The sequence below is a fragment of the Aythya marila genome (assembly GCF_965140915.1).
Source record: "Aythya marila genome assembly, chromosome: 11".
In the NCBI taxonomy this organism is placed as follows: Eukaryota; Metazoa; Chordata; class Aves; order Anseriformes; family Anatidae; genus Aythya; species Aythya marila.
The window spans coordinates 17857228-17871839 of record NC_139052.1 but is presented as its reverse complement, the minus strand read 5'-3'; the positions used below and the strand labels follow the sequence as shown (position 1 = coordinate 17871839).

The window sequence follows — 14612 nt, the reverse complement described above, 5'->3', positions numbered from 1 at the left end:
TATCAAAAACATGAATTGTCCTTTTTTTTTTTTTTTTTTTTTTTTTTTTTAATATATGTGTATATTTATATATCTATGCCTTCTCTGGCTTTACTGCAGCCAGGGCAGCATCGCTGAGCTGGCTTTGCTGCAGCCCAGACTCCCTGTCACATACTGCGATACAGCTCACCTTGACTGTCCTTTGTATAAATAAATAAACAAAACTGTCTGGTAGTCCCTAATCTGATCACAAATCCTTACTGCAGGAAAGGATTTAGAAAGTCAGAGGCAATGTCATTTTTTTTTTCCAGTCATATGAGCAGGAATTCCTCAAAAGCATGTGCTTGTAAGTATGCACGGACAGCTCGTGCATCCAAGTATTAACTGTACTCGCCTACATGGACAGCAGTGGCTCGTGTACCCTTTGTTGTGAGTGTTTTTACGTGTGTTTGTAGTTTCTGGGAGACAGCAGTAGAGCACAGTTTCCTTGTTCAGTTTATTTTATAGGTGTGTTGGAAGAACTGGTAACAGAGGATGTTTTTCAAGATAGTGAACTAAGTGCAGCCTGGATGAGGCGTGTCCTCTTAGGTTAGAAGAAAACACTGAGGAAGCCTGTGTGCTTCCCATCAGTGACCCAAAGGGAGGGGTGATAGTTGTTTTTTTTGTTTGTTTGTTTGTTTTTTTGAGTGTTTTTTAATTTCTAGTGTTTCAGAACTGCAGCAGTTCACTTAGGCACATCATGGCAGTGTCCAGCATCTCCTTGGATCTGGAACATCCCCACACTTCTCAAAGCAGGCACTGCTGCCAGGCTCAGCCCTTTTCTAGCAACAGGCTAGTAACCTTTGCAAAAGCAAAAAACAGCTACTATGGAATGGCAACAACAAAGTGTTGGGATTGTGTTCTGATGCATCCATCCCGATCTGTAGATGTCATGCTTAAAGATGTGGACTCCAGAATGACAGTGTGGGTTTTTTTTTGTGTTTTTGTTTGTTTGTTTGTTTCAGAAGATGTTCACACATCAGTTTTGCGGGATTTTTATCACTTCAAACAGGGAACTGAGCTTTGAGTGGAATACCAACACAAGGAGTGAATTCAGTGGGGCTCAGCGGTGCTGCTGTGAAAGCTGTGGTTCACCTGTCTTGCACACTTCAGAGTGGGTCCTCTGGCCATTTAGTGTCAGGGGTGAAAACGTTAATAACCTGAGAGGCAGCTGTTGCAGCAGTTTTCTTTGGAGATTGAACTGTGTAGGACAGAGTTAAAAGTTCACATTCGGACAATTCAGGATGACTTACAAACTGTGGAAGCGTTTTGCATCAAGTCTGAAAAGACACTCAACATTTACCCTTTTAAGGGTAAATTAAGAGACTGGTTGATGCAGGATCTCCCAGTCTGCCTTTGGGTCTTGCGAAGTCTGGAACATTGTGTATTCTGTCTGTGTTGATAATAGAGGAGAGATTTAGAATGAAAATTATTTCATGATTATTAACACCAAGAGAAGTGCTCACCCTTGGTTTGTTGTGGATCTCAAGAATATAACCTTAATTTCCTGACAGATTTGCCTACACACTCTTGTATTTCACGAAATTGCAGAGGGCAATATTTTGTCTATGATTTTAAACATAATTGGTTTTAATATTGTTTGAAGTCATGTGATCTTGGTAGAATGACTTCTCTTCCAGTGTGCAGATACCTGAAGTGATGGTGCACTCGCAGACTTACCAGTCTGTAATTTAATACAACTGTACTCAGGTGTCTTGGGGGCAACTTTCCGAATCATTGGTATTCTTGCATCTTGTTTTGCACTTTAATTGTAGTAGCTCTCTTTTCTCAGATTCCTCAGCTTTTCACAGATCTTAATCCTGTTCATATTAGGTCATCTCACTAGCAGGTGAACTGCTTGAAAACATGGCTCTCCAGCAGGCCCTAAGTGATTCAAGCGTTCTTTTTGGACTCTTTCCTTTGAGTTCTAATCATTCCCAATGAAACTGGTTTCATTATTTATTGTTAACACAGGTATCCTAGTTGTAGATGAGCAAAAACTTTCTAAATATTCTATCTGACTCTGTGTTATGAACATTAGTTTTTACTGAAGCCTTTTTTTTCTTTTTTTTTTTTTTTTTTTTTTTTTTCAAATTACAGGATAATTAGCCTTCAATTGGAGTGTTATGTGCGCATTTAAAACTAACATTATGTTTCATTGTTTATGACAGAATGGTTAAGCCTGTTGATGGGCTTAATGCATAAATGTGAAGGACATTCCTGAAACGTAGCAGGAGTTGAATCCTTTGGAACTGGTGACTTTTTCTGTCCAAGAATAAACTGCCATTATCCATCAACATTAAGAGAGCTACATAATTTAGGCCAGTGTGATAATGTTATCAAACTGTCTTCTTCCTTTAGAATAAATCTGGAATGTGAATAGGATTCTTCTCCAGCTGGGATTTTGCCAGGAGATGGCTGACCAGCACTCCTTGCTTGCAGTATATTAATTAAATCATGTAAAACTTATTGCCTTACACTTGCAGAATTTGGAAGGCAGGCAGATTAAATCTTACTTTAAGCAACAGCGGGGGGCGTAGGGGGGTAGGCATCGCTGCCAATATATTACATGTAATCTTGATTGGAAAGAAAAATAACTTGATTCAGAGCTGTACCGTGGCAGCCCTTTGCTTTACGCCTGTGCTAGGGAAGAGTTCAGGGATTTTGGTTGTCCCTCCAGAAGCATTAGCGAGTTTGTGCAGCGAGTGCTGGGTGATGGGAGCAGCCCCGCGTTCCTGCAGGCCGTGCTTCCATCCCTGGTGGCGTTGGAGTTATTGCTCCGATCTGTGTTTGCTCAGTGGGAGATTTTTTGCTCTTTGTAGAGGAAATTTCTGTTTCTAGAACAGCGCAGCACTGATAATAATTTTTTCCCCAACCAATCTGCTTACTTTGTGTCAAAGATAGAGTAAAACTGGCCCGGACGCCTAATAGCTGCTTGTGTATACGCCTCGGTTGTGTTTATGTGCTGAATTCATACTGGCGTGGAAAGGACAAAATGGACTTGTTTTTTTTCCTCTTTCGCTCAAGTGCCAGCTGCAATGATGCCAGTCTGAGTAGCGCTGGGCAACATAAACTGTTTTGAAAGAGAATGCAATTCGTGCTGCCTGTTTTTGTCAATAAGCCGTGTTTATTTGCACCTTCCTGGGCACTAGTATTACGCACTTCGGAGCAAATGGAGTAACTGTACTACATATTGGTTCCTGTTTACTGTGGTCTAAGGTAGTTGTTTTCACTCAGCGCTTCCCTTTGCTCTAATTTCTGTGAGGTGTGAGTAGCTGTAACACCACGGGAGCTTTTAACAGGGCTGACTGCTTCCCTTGCAGAAAACCCGAAGGGATGGTAGGTTTTGCAATGCCAAGCAGTGTCCCTGAGTCCTCTAGTCGCTGTAAGTAAAACAGATTTAGCACACGTTGTTATTTATCACAACTGGGAAGCCTAGAAGCTGTTTTGAGGCAACTTGTAGGGTGAAGAATGCATGATAGATAGCAGAAAGGTAGGGAGGGGGCCCTCAAACTCCGGCGTATCCAACTGAAATGTGCTTTGCATTATTTGCGCTGTTGTTTTTAATGGGCTGTTGTGTTCTTTTCAGCTGGGAAGGAGAGCAGCAGATACGTTGTGCTGGGAGGAGGTTACAAACCATGCCATGGGCCTCTGGTTCCTTGAGGGTGTGCTTTCCTGATGCCTGTGCTAGCCTAAACTGTTCTGTTTACTACAGCTGTTCCAAGGGAGGGAGAACTGTAAAGTTGATGGAAAAAAAATGACAAAACTGTCAGGCATTGAATGCTTCACCACAACAATGCGTTCTAGCAAAGCGTTCATTACAGTGAATAATCAATGTCCTCTTTTCTTTGTGCCTCGCCTCATCTGGTGGCCTCCGAGAGTTTCCAGGTGCTGGGTGGAGCTGGGCTGCCTTCTTCTCGCCTGTCCCCACTGCGTTCTTCTGCCTCCTTGCAGCTGATGTCCAGCTGGGTACTATGCAGGCTTCTAGTGTGCTGTTGGTTTTTGGCCACAAAATCCCAAGGAAGGGGATGTAAGAGTAGATTCTTCACCACAGAACAACTTCAGACTAATTTCAAGATCCACATAAAAACGGGCTGGTAGCAAGAAGGGTGTAAACAGGGAAACACGGCTCTAGTGAAATGATCTGAAGTCCGACACAGCCTGCAGGCTGTCAGCTTAATGCCATTGTCTTGCCTCTTGGTGAAAGTTTGTGTAGACCCAGCCAAACATTTTACTGATGGGCATGATTGTATGCCTACTGGAAGGTTACAGGGAAAGAAACCGATCACTTTCAATTCATAGTATCAGTGCTGTGTTAAAGTGGACCTTTAAATGGGATCTGCTGGGTAATTTCAAAATCTGCCACATCTTCTGTCTTAACTGCAGGAAAGTAAGGAAGCTTTTTGATATGGTAGAGTGGGTTTTCTGTTTTTTGTTTCCCCTTCAGGATTTTGGCCAAAGATGAGATACCAATTTTAAGACTGAAGGAGAAAACTGGGGGAAGAAATACACCATTGTTAATGTGTCTCTAATTCCTGTTTCTATAGCAGTATGAAGATTTCGCACAAGTGATCAAAATAAGCGGCTTCTTCAGTTCTTTGGAGATGACTTGTACCCATATTTCTGTGATCAGAACACGTTACTGCATGTATTTCATACGTGTTTTTCCTTATTGCAACCTTTATTCTGTAGTTATTTAATTCCAGGCCTGGCCATGAATCACTGGAACTGGATTTTCTGAGTAATGTCTCTCCGGTCTCCATTCTTACGGTATACTGGGCAAAAGAAGCCAGGTCTTGTATAGGCTGCTTGAGCATTAGAAGTCAGCTGTTCGAAAGTCCGTACCAAAGTTTAGACCATTAAAACGCAATATTTTAAAAAATCTGTCATGTAGAGGGATTAACATTCCAAAAATGACCGTTTTTTCTGTCTTTGTGGATAAATTTAGACAGCTAATTTTTTCAGTAGTTGGCTCGGAGAAAATGCTCCCTTCCTCCTCTGGTTTCTGCTCAAAGTGAGGCTTTTCTCCTTGTCTTTCAGAAATGGTATTATATATGAAAGATGCTGTAAAAAAGAAGAAAAAAATATATTAAAAAAGGAAGGATTGAATATCGTTTTACAAGGAGAGAAAGAATCTTTTTTTAAAAAAATATTTATCCCACACTTGGCAACCTTCTGCTTGCCCGCATGTGACTGGCCCGGTGCCATCCTTGGCAGAGGCGGATGCCTTGGCCTGCCAGAAGTCTTCCTCTTCTGGCTGCACTCTCCCTCCCTGTGACTGATTGTTTGTTCACCTGATTTTTCTGTTTCAGCGCTGCTGAAGTCATGGCGTCTTGGAGATAAGAGCACTTTGTCTGTCCAAACTGTACAATAGCCGTGATGTCACCGCGGAGTGCTTTCAGAGGGCTCGAGCTCTGTGCACGCTTCAAACGGCGCTGAGATATTAAATGTCAGAAAAACTTACAACCACCTCCTTAGTGTTGGAGTGTTCCAAAAGGAACTGCCGTAAATACAAAGAGATGATTTGTTCCTTGCTTTTGGAGAATTGTGTGTGAGGGTTTCTCAAGCTTGCTTCGTGTTTGCAAGTTCAGTTCAGCATCTTGGGGATTTTAATTGAGAATGATGAGTCTCTGAGTCAGATTCTCTTGGAAGTCTTCTTGCTCGTTTGTAAGATCATTGCATTTAGTTTTAAATCTCTCTCTTCTGTGTGGCAGGTCTGCATCTGAGCTGCTCAGTAAGCAGGTATCTTGAAATATTTTGCATTTGTTATGAGTGATTATAGTATCTTAATGGTATTTGGAAAATCTCCTGAATTTTGTTGACAAGGAAAACTTTCCTTGTGAAGAAATCAGAGAGGAGATGAAGCACAGAAGGTCAAAGACACTACTGCTGTTACTTTTGCTCCAGTGAATTTGATTTGTGGCTACCGGTATTCTTGTTGTGTCATTCCTTGAACTTGATGATTGTTCAGTATTTTCACTCCCAAACGTAAATAATTGGGCTCTTTGGTCTGCTCAAGCCTCCTTCATCTCTTCAGTAAGATCATGAAGCTGCGTAAGGGTCTGCTCTTCTCTAGGTCTTGCTTTGACTTCCTTCTTCCATGGCTGCACTCCAAGGTCTCTGAAATTTTCCATTATCTCGGTAGCTCCACGTGATGACAATTCAGTATTTCTTGCCCTTGTGGTTGTCAGCAAGGATTTCCGCCCCCCCTTGTATACAGTCATCAGCCTTCACGATTCAAGGCACTGTTGTACCTAGCTTATAAATTCCATCCCGAAATGTCAACCCACCCTTTGCTTATGTTTGTCTCTAATGTTCTTGCAGACTGAAGTCAACAAGTATTCAAGCATAATGCAGTTGGTTGGTTTTTTTGCAGAAGTGTTTTGGAACCTGCGTTTGAGATGTTTGGGTACAGATGCAGCAGCCCAAGGAGCACGATTTGCGTGGGTGGGGGAGAAGGCTGGATGGGGCTGGGTTGTAGGACCAGCTGCTGATATTTAGTAAGGCTTTTTAACAGGGGTAACTTGGGGAGCTGGCAGTTAAGGCAGATAAGAGTTTTTGTTGTTCATAACATATCTTACACACACAAGCTCTTGTTATGGCTCTTCAAAGAAACAGGATACCCGTATTGTCTCCAGGCTGAATGCTTTGCCAACGTTAGCAAGAACGGGACTGAGAGAAAAATGAGGTTGCTGAGCTTTTAAAAAATTATCTTTAAAATGTTTTCAAGAGTTCTTGTTAAAATGGCTGTGATTAAAATATTACTGTAGTTTGGAAAATCTAGTTCACTGATTACCTTTTTCATATGAACTTGTATATCCTTCTTTGCTTCAATTTATATTTCTGCAGACGACAGTCAGCAGATTTATGAAGAGATGCAGGGAATCCTATTTATATACCAGACTATTCATGAGTTGCAGAGGCATTAAAGCAATATGAAAGTGTTTCCCAAGAATGAAATAAACCCGCTCTTTTCCTACTACATTCATCTGAACACTTAATGCAGCAGCCTTTGTTTTTAGCAAATGTCTGTCCAGATGAAAACAAAAATCATGTAGAGCTTCTCCATAAATCTGGTAATGAACTTTGTGGAGGCATGGGGGTGTGTGTTTTTTCTTAGTAGGGCTTTGAACTGGAAATGTAGCTACCACACTAAATCTGAGTTCTGGCACCCACTCAGAACAGCAGTCCATCTGCTAGCAAGACACGCTGCTTTTTTTTTCCTCTCTTAAATCCCTTAGTAGTTGGCAATGGGAGTAGTACTGTGTACCTTAACGTGCCTGGCTGAGGTGGCAGCTGGGCATGCGTCCCTGCTTTTACACTGGTGAAAGTGACCATCAGTAAAAGATTTTACACCGGTAGCCTTACTTATTTTTGGTCAGATGTAGTAGGTATAATTTTTTCTTCTTAAAGAAGAAAAAAACAACAGCATATTTATGCTGTGCATTATTTAGCAGTAATTTCCTCCTCATTGCTGCTCTGGGTTTTACAAATAACTGGCTCTGCAGAAATCATCTCAGTTTGGCCTCTTTCAGTGCATGCAGTGTTTGTGCTGCCTGTGCTGGTGTCTGCCAGAGCATGGCTAGCAGGATGCACAGCAGCCACCTCCTTGCTCTGTTCCCTTGCTCTCACATCTCCCTTCTCCTTTTCCGCCCCAAAAAGCAAATCAGCAGCTGCGGAGCAGCGGGGGCAGCAGACATGCAGCTGGGTTGCAATGGCAGTACAAGAAAGCTGCGGGATGAAGCGGTGTCTTGCATGAATGTAATGAAACTTCCTCTAAAATGCTACTGCTTTGCTGCTTTTCAGGTTTGTGAGGGTCAGAAAAGAGAAATTGCAGTGCAGGACTTCTGTGGGATTATTCTGCTTCCTTAAAACCTTGTCTTTCCCTGCGGGCTGGGCTCTGTTGCTTCCGTGTTCGCTTTGGGACAGGGACTTCTTCAGTGGTTGTGTGCTTTTTGCTCAGATAGCTCAGTTTCAGTGTCTTGTGGTGCTTTGCTTGGATCGCGCTGGAGTTGTACTACTGAAATTTTGTTTTACGTTGTTATTATTGGTACTGTTTTTTAGCGAAGTTAGAAAGTGGAAAACAGTCACTTAATGCAAACCAGATTTCCTATCTGTGTTTGTTTACAGAGCCTCTGGCACACCACTCGGATGGCTAAAAGGCCATACAACGCTGTAATCAAAATGTTGTTGTTACATAAATATAATGCTGCCACTTCGTTTGATGCAACAATAGTGAGATTGTCTGGTGGCGACTCTGCTCTTTTTGTTCGTTTCTTCCAAGCCAAAAGGCTTTCATGTAAAATGAATGTCTCAATAAATTTGCACCCCATTTTTTTCCTCCCTTACATATTTTGTTCTCTGAACCTGGAATTTGGGGATAAGGCAGAGTTCTGTTACGCTCTTCAGGGGAAAATAGCAGCTCCCTGATTGCACAGTATTTGATGTGTACCATCTGTACTTTATTAAACCTCATTTTGCATACATAAGCAACATTGGGATGCTACATTGGGGTCAACCTAACCATGTGTGCTGCAGTATAGCAATGCTTTATTGTACAAGTGTAATTAAGTTGTTTAAAGGAAGCTTGCTTTCTTGCCAGTAAAAGACCAATTTGAAGTACAAACGGGAAAGATGAGAAATGCTTAGAAAGACAATAAGTCAGCACTTAAAAAAAACACACACACACACAAACACACACCATAATATTAGGTCTGTGGAATGGGTTACAGTACTTGGTTGTTTCCATTATCTTTATGTTGATCTTGCTTTCAAAAAAAATATTTTTTTGCATTGGTTCATGTTATAAATTTGGTTGTAGAAAAATATATTTTCAGGAAACTGAAACTGGAAAAAAACAAGTTTGTTAATTTTACAGGAATTGGTTCTTTTGCAGAGCTGCTCTGGAGCCAAGGGAATGAAAGCACAGATTTATACAGATCAGAACTTTTCTTTCATACCACTCCCTGTGTTTAACAGCTCTTACTCACGCTACCTTGCCTTCTGTCTTGCAGTGTGCCCCAGCTCATGTGGCAAGCGAGCCTGTACAGACCAAAATGAGTGTTGCCATCCCGAGTGCTTGGGGAGCTGCACAGCGCCTGACAACAACACCGCTTGCGTGGCCTGCCGCAATTACTACTATGAAGGAGTCTGCATGCCCACCTGCCCTCCCAACACCTACAAATTTGAGGGCTGGCGCTGCGTGACTAAGGAGTTTTGCTCCAAAGTCCCTGCCACCGAAACAAGTGAATATGAGAGGTTTGTGATTCACAATGATGAGTGCATGGCAGAGTGCCCCTCTGGATTCATACGCAACGGGAGCCAAAGGTAATGCAGCTTCTGGAAATCTGTTAGCATGCTTGTTTGTTTGTTTGTTTGTTTTCTCCCCTTTTTTCTGCAGCAGCCTTGTGATACAAATTGCATTCAGTAGAAGATATGATTGGGAATTGCATGGCTTCCCAGTAAAGGCTTGCTTAGACACCATTTAAAGGTCTGATTGTCCAATTGTGTGTGGTCCTGTGCATTGTCAGTTCCTACTAATTCTTCTGAAGGACTTGAGGAGATCAGATCAATACAAGTAGACAGTTAAAAAAAAAAAAAAAAAAAAAAAAAAAAAAAAAAAAAAAAGGCAAGCCAAGGAAGACAGGAGTGGTGACCAGCAGATGATCATTATCACACACAGAGCAAATGCTGGGAGTCACCTTGCATCATATATTATTTGCTTTATCTGTACTTGCATTTTAGGCACACGTGTTCCTTAGTATATTTATTTCTATTTCTCTTTTTTTTCACTGTTTCCAGAAGATAACAATGGTGTTTTAACACCTGTGGTTAAGCAAACAGCCTCAGCTGCCTGCTGACCCTTGGAAGCTATAGACCTCAATAAGTAAGGGGAAAGTCAGGGTGCTAAAATTCTTAGTGCTTCAGTACTGTGCTAAAAAGATGTCTTCAAGATCTGAGATGTTGGGCTTTTTGGAGAGTGGTTGTGATGATTCCTGCACTTGCTGTATGTCTATGCCGTTCATCCACTCAGTCAAGTACCAAGGCAGTCTCTGGTTTATGTTTGGATGTAAGCAACTTAACACCGTGTTTGCTCAAATCCCAGTACTCACCTGAGAAATCTTTCACTTGTTATCTACCTGAGTTTGCAGTACCAGCTGTTGGAAGTGCTTACACTGAAGTGCACGGCCATCCTATCTTATCTCAGTGTTGTGCTCAGCTGCAGAGATTGAAAGGAGCTGTAACCCAAGGCCAGTGAGCGTTTTGTTCCCCAGAGGTGGTGTTAACAAATAGTTGCAAATGGAAGGCATTTCCAGCATTCTTTGTACATGTAGCTGAATGCCTCTTGCTTGTGTCTGCAGCTTTTAGTGGTTTGTGGCATGTTACAGTGCAGGATTTTGAAACAGGATCTTACTACTAAGACAAGGAAGCTTCTTTCTTTTATTGTTTGTGCATGAAAAACTGTTGTTATCAATTTACATGTTTCTTTAAGCCTTAGAAGAGAGTGGTTTCAATTTCTTTTAAATATAATAGCGAGTCCATGTTCATCAGTGTTGGAATCAAAAACTTCAGAGCTGGGTTTGTTTTTTTCTTTCATTTTTTCTGTCTAAAGCAATAATATAGAGTAAGTGATAATGAAATATTTATTCCAGCACTTTGATTTGTAAGATAAAAACACGCTTGAATCAGGAAAGACATTTACCAGAAGGAGTGATCAGAGGGCAAATTTTGTCCACACATGAAGTGTTTAACTTTGAGAAGAGTATGCCAACAGTGTAACAGCCTTTAAAAAGCTGTTCTAGCCAAAGGCTAGACTAGCCCGAATTCCTGCTCCTCGAATTTGGTCTTTAAGAAGTGCTTATAAATGTCTGTGAATAAAAGAAGTGGCACAAGTAAGCCTGGCAGTTGGATTTCTTTGAGTTGGGGGCAGTACCTGTCTTCATGTTTTCTAGTCATTGGTGGACCTATTCTCTTTTAATCTGTGTAATCCATTTTGGATCTGTTTAGGCTTCTCGTCTGCCTCTCCCAATTCTTGTTGCAGTGAGTTACACAAATTAGTTTTGCCTCGCATAAAGGTGCATCCCTTTGTTTGTTTAAACTTGCAGCTTTAATACCTCTTATGTTATGAGAAATAGTGACTAACTGGCTGCTCACTTTCTCCACGTCACTCAGGACTGTATGCTCCTGCAGTTGTCTTTTCCAAGTTACAACAGCCAGGAGCATGGAATTCACTAGCACTGATCTTGGATCATTGATACACTGAGTTAAGGGCGCAAAGCCAGAAAATTTCCTAAAATCTGTAACAGTACTTGCATATCTTTGGTTTTTAGCTGGCCTGGTTTTGGAGGTAGAGCCAGAATTAGCACCAGAGTTCACTAGCACTCAGTACTGTCTGGGTGAATTCGAAGGGTGGCCTTTCTCCTTGTAATTGGAGTAAATGCAGTGGCACTGGTTTTTGTTTGTTTGTTTGTTTTTAACCTGAAGTGCCTTTTGCTCAGAAGGATAACAAAGCCTTTTAGAAACTGGCAGACAGCAGGTACGAGTCCACTTCGCTGTAAACAGGAGGTATAATGTTCCAGCCTCTCTGGAGTCCCCCAGGCGTATTACATTTATCTGCAGGCCTCTGCAGAAGTACAGTAACTTTCGTTCTAGCTTAAAGTATTTTCTTAAACTTCAGATGGAACTGTTTTTCAAAACCGAATTCAAAGCAGTCTGAGGACTCAGAGCTGCATGTACTTATTTTCAGTCTCCTTTTCTTTCCTAACAGTATGTTCTGCAGTCCCTGTGAAGGGCCATGCCCCAAAATTTGTGAGGACGGGAAAACGAAGACCATTGACTCTGTCACATCAGCACAAATGTTGCAGGGATGCACGATTCTCAAGGGGAATTTGCTGATTAACATCCGTCGTGGAAGTAAGTGATTGCCCTGTCTTTATGAACCTCTGATAAGGCTGCTTTTAATATTTTCCTTTTGTCAGCATAATGATAGGAACATTAAAAACTCTGAACTCTTTGGTTTCCATCCCATAGCAGTGCTCCTGTTTGGTTTGGCCTATTATAGCACCATTCTCCAACATGCTAATGGAATAGGCAGTCGACTACCAACTATGAAGTAGGGAAAGCTGGCATTTTTTTTATTATTATTATTATTTTTGGAAAGGCAGAGAGCTGAGATTAGGCAGGGAGATGAGCAATAGTCCCCAAGGAATAATAAAGGCCTGAGAAGGTGGAAAAGTGGAAAAGCCTTGCAGCTGGGTAAGTAAACAAGAGTTCTCTGCAAGTAGGGCATGGCCCTGTGAGACAGGGAATAGCCTCAGTTTGTAGAGCAAGGTGTGGTGTCTTGCTAAAACATGTAATCAACGGCTCTGAAAACTTGTATGGAGCCTAGCACGGCGCCTCTGGATGGTTGTTGATGGTGAGCTGGCCATCTGGGCTGCATGTCCTGAACAAGTTCAGATTGAATTTGTCAGGTGATTCATCAGCCAGGGAAGTGTTGACAGTTGATGAGTTTTAAAAACAAATGAAAAGAAAGACCAAACCAACGCAAAAAATGTGAAAAACATTGTTAGTTTTTGTTGGAAACGTATCTCCCTATGGAAGGTGCTTTTTGGTTTCATGAATATGGTTGAAAGACTCAGATACGCATGATTCCCTTCCTCTTGCTGAATAAAAACTGTGGTTTAGAAAGAGCAGTGTGTGGATTATTTCATTCACGGTCCCACTGATGCTAGTGAATTCTTCACTATGAGAGATTTTCAAGTTAGGTGGAGCAAAGTGGGAGAGTTATTTAAGTATTATCTAAGAGCGTTGAAGAGCATTTACTTTGTCCCAGCCCATTTGGTGTAGGAACCAGCCATTGGTATTTGAACTTCCCAGTGATGTGGTAAGACCTCAATTCATGATAGCAGACATACCCCACAGCAGCCTCTCCCATCCTGAGTGCTTCTTAAAAACATCCCCTTACAACTGCAGCGTAACTCAGTAGCATGATGACAGCAGGCAAGGACTACAGACCTTGAACTTGGTGAAGGATGCGGTGTTGCAGACCTAGGAAAGGACGGTACAGGTCCGAGGGAGAGGGCACTACTGCAGAGCAGAGCTTGCTCTGAAGAGGTTTTAACAACTTATTAGAGACAATCACCTTCAGTATGCTGCATGGAAAATGTTCTGTGGCATGAGGACATCCTCATGGTTTTGTGTTTGTTTCATAGAGTTCCCAGTTTTGTAGCCAAAGCTTTCTAGGTCATTGAAATAAGTGCTTTTTGCCACCCCGGAGACCAGTGGCGTACCTCTAGGTCTTTATCTTCAGTCTTACTCTCCGTTTTCCGTTGGAGCTTTCTGTCCTAGTCTTGCTCCGAAGCTGAAGAGCAATTCCAGTCGTATGGATGTACACATTTATACCAGGGTCTTTTATGCCGTGCCAGAACATTGGCTCAATACTTGGTGCTGACTTTAGAGCACAGTATCCATGGGAAAAAACAGGTATCCTGGTATGAAAAAGGTAAGAGTGGTTTTCCAGAGTTGTTCTGTCTTTCTTTTGGCTTTTCAACGGTCTGCCTGCGCAGATAACTGCTACTGTAGGATGAATACTACTACTCGTTTGCGTTTGTTGCTTTTGAAAATATTTTACTGAACTGATAGTAAAGTAGAATGCTGATAAAAGCTATGAGCTCTGGAATAATATAGCTACGTTTTTCTTAATATAGATAACATCGCTTCAGAACTGGAGAATTTTATGGGCCTGATTGAGACAGTAACAGGGTACGTGAAGATTCGCCATTCCCATGCATTAGTCTCCCTGTCTTTCTTGAAGAACCTGCGGTATATTCTGGGAGAGGAACAAGTGGATGGGTAAGTATTCAGATATTTGTAGATGCAATTTTACTTCAGCAGAAAACCACAGACTAATTCTCCTAACGAACATTCATGTACCATTTATAGAATCTTCTCTTCCACTCATAAGCAGTGTTTTTCTCCCAGTGAACACCATTGCACAGCCTTTGCTTGTTTGGATTACTATCCAAGCCAGCATATTAAATTGAGCATATTAGGAGTATTTTCATGATAACTTTGCTGTTGCTTTTCACTTTAGCAAGCACCTTTCCTAGGGAGATTCTTCACATTGATCAAGAGTTTCCTTTTTTTCTTTTTTGCTCTATTTCATTGAGAAAGGAGCAGCTTCAGAAACAATTGAATTTCTTCACAATTTGTTACGGTTGGCTTTTAGCAGAGTTTTATGGAGAATGTCAGCCGAAAAGAAATCTGAACTTCACTAACCAGGGTGTGCAATTGAAAGCGACCAGACTAGTATGAAATAGTTTGCAAGTTGCAGTTGTTTGCAATTCCTTAAAATACCAATATGAAATTAATTATCTATCAAGCAGAAAATAGCTTGTTCAGGAAGAGTAAAGTTGATCCTCTGAAATGGTCGCTGTGGGTTATTTTGCTGCTGTAATGTATATATAATGTGTGATACTTCTGGTACTTCACACTCTATATAACTCCTGTTTTCCCATGATGGTAGTTGGTAGCAGAGACAACAGTTTTTATCTCCTCAGAACTTGCGGCACTGAGGTGTGCTGATGTTCCTGCAA

The 14612-nt window shown here is 41.6% G+C and overlaps 1 protein-coding gene across 2 annotated transcripts in view; it reads left to right on the top strand.

The window, feature by feature from the left end:
• Positions 1–14612, top strand: part of IGF1R (insulin like growth factor 1 receptor) — a 168856-nt gene that overhangs the window by 117385 nt on the left and 36859 nt on the right. For both annotated transcript variants that reach the window (XM_082769459.1, XM_082769458.1), the window contains exons 3-5: positions 9033–9345; positions 11786–11931; positions 13725–13869. In XM_082769459.1, coding sequence (XP_082625585.1) covers positions 9033–9345; positions 11786–11931; positions 13725–13869 — 604 coding nt within the window. The remainder of the gene's footprint in view (positions 1–9032; positions 9346–11785; positions 11932–13724; positions 13870–14612) is intronic.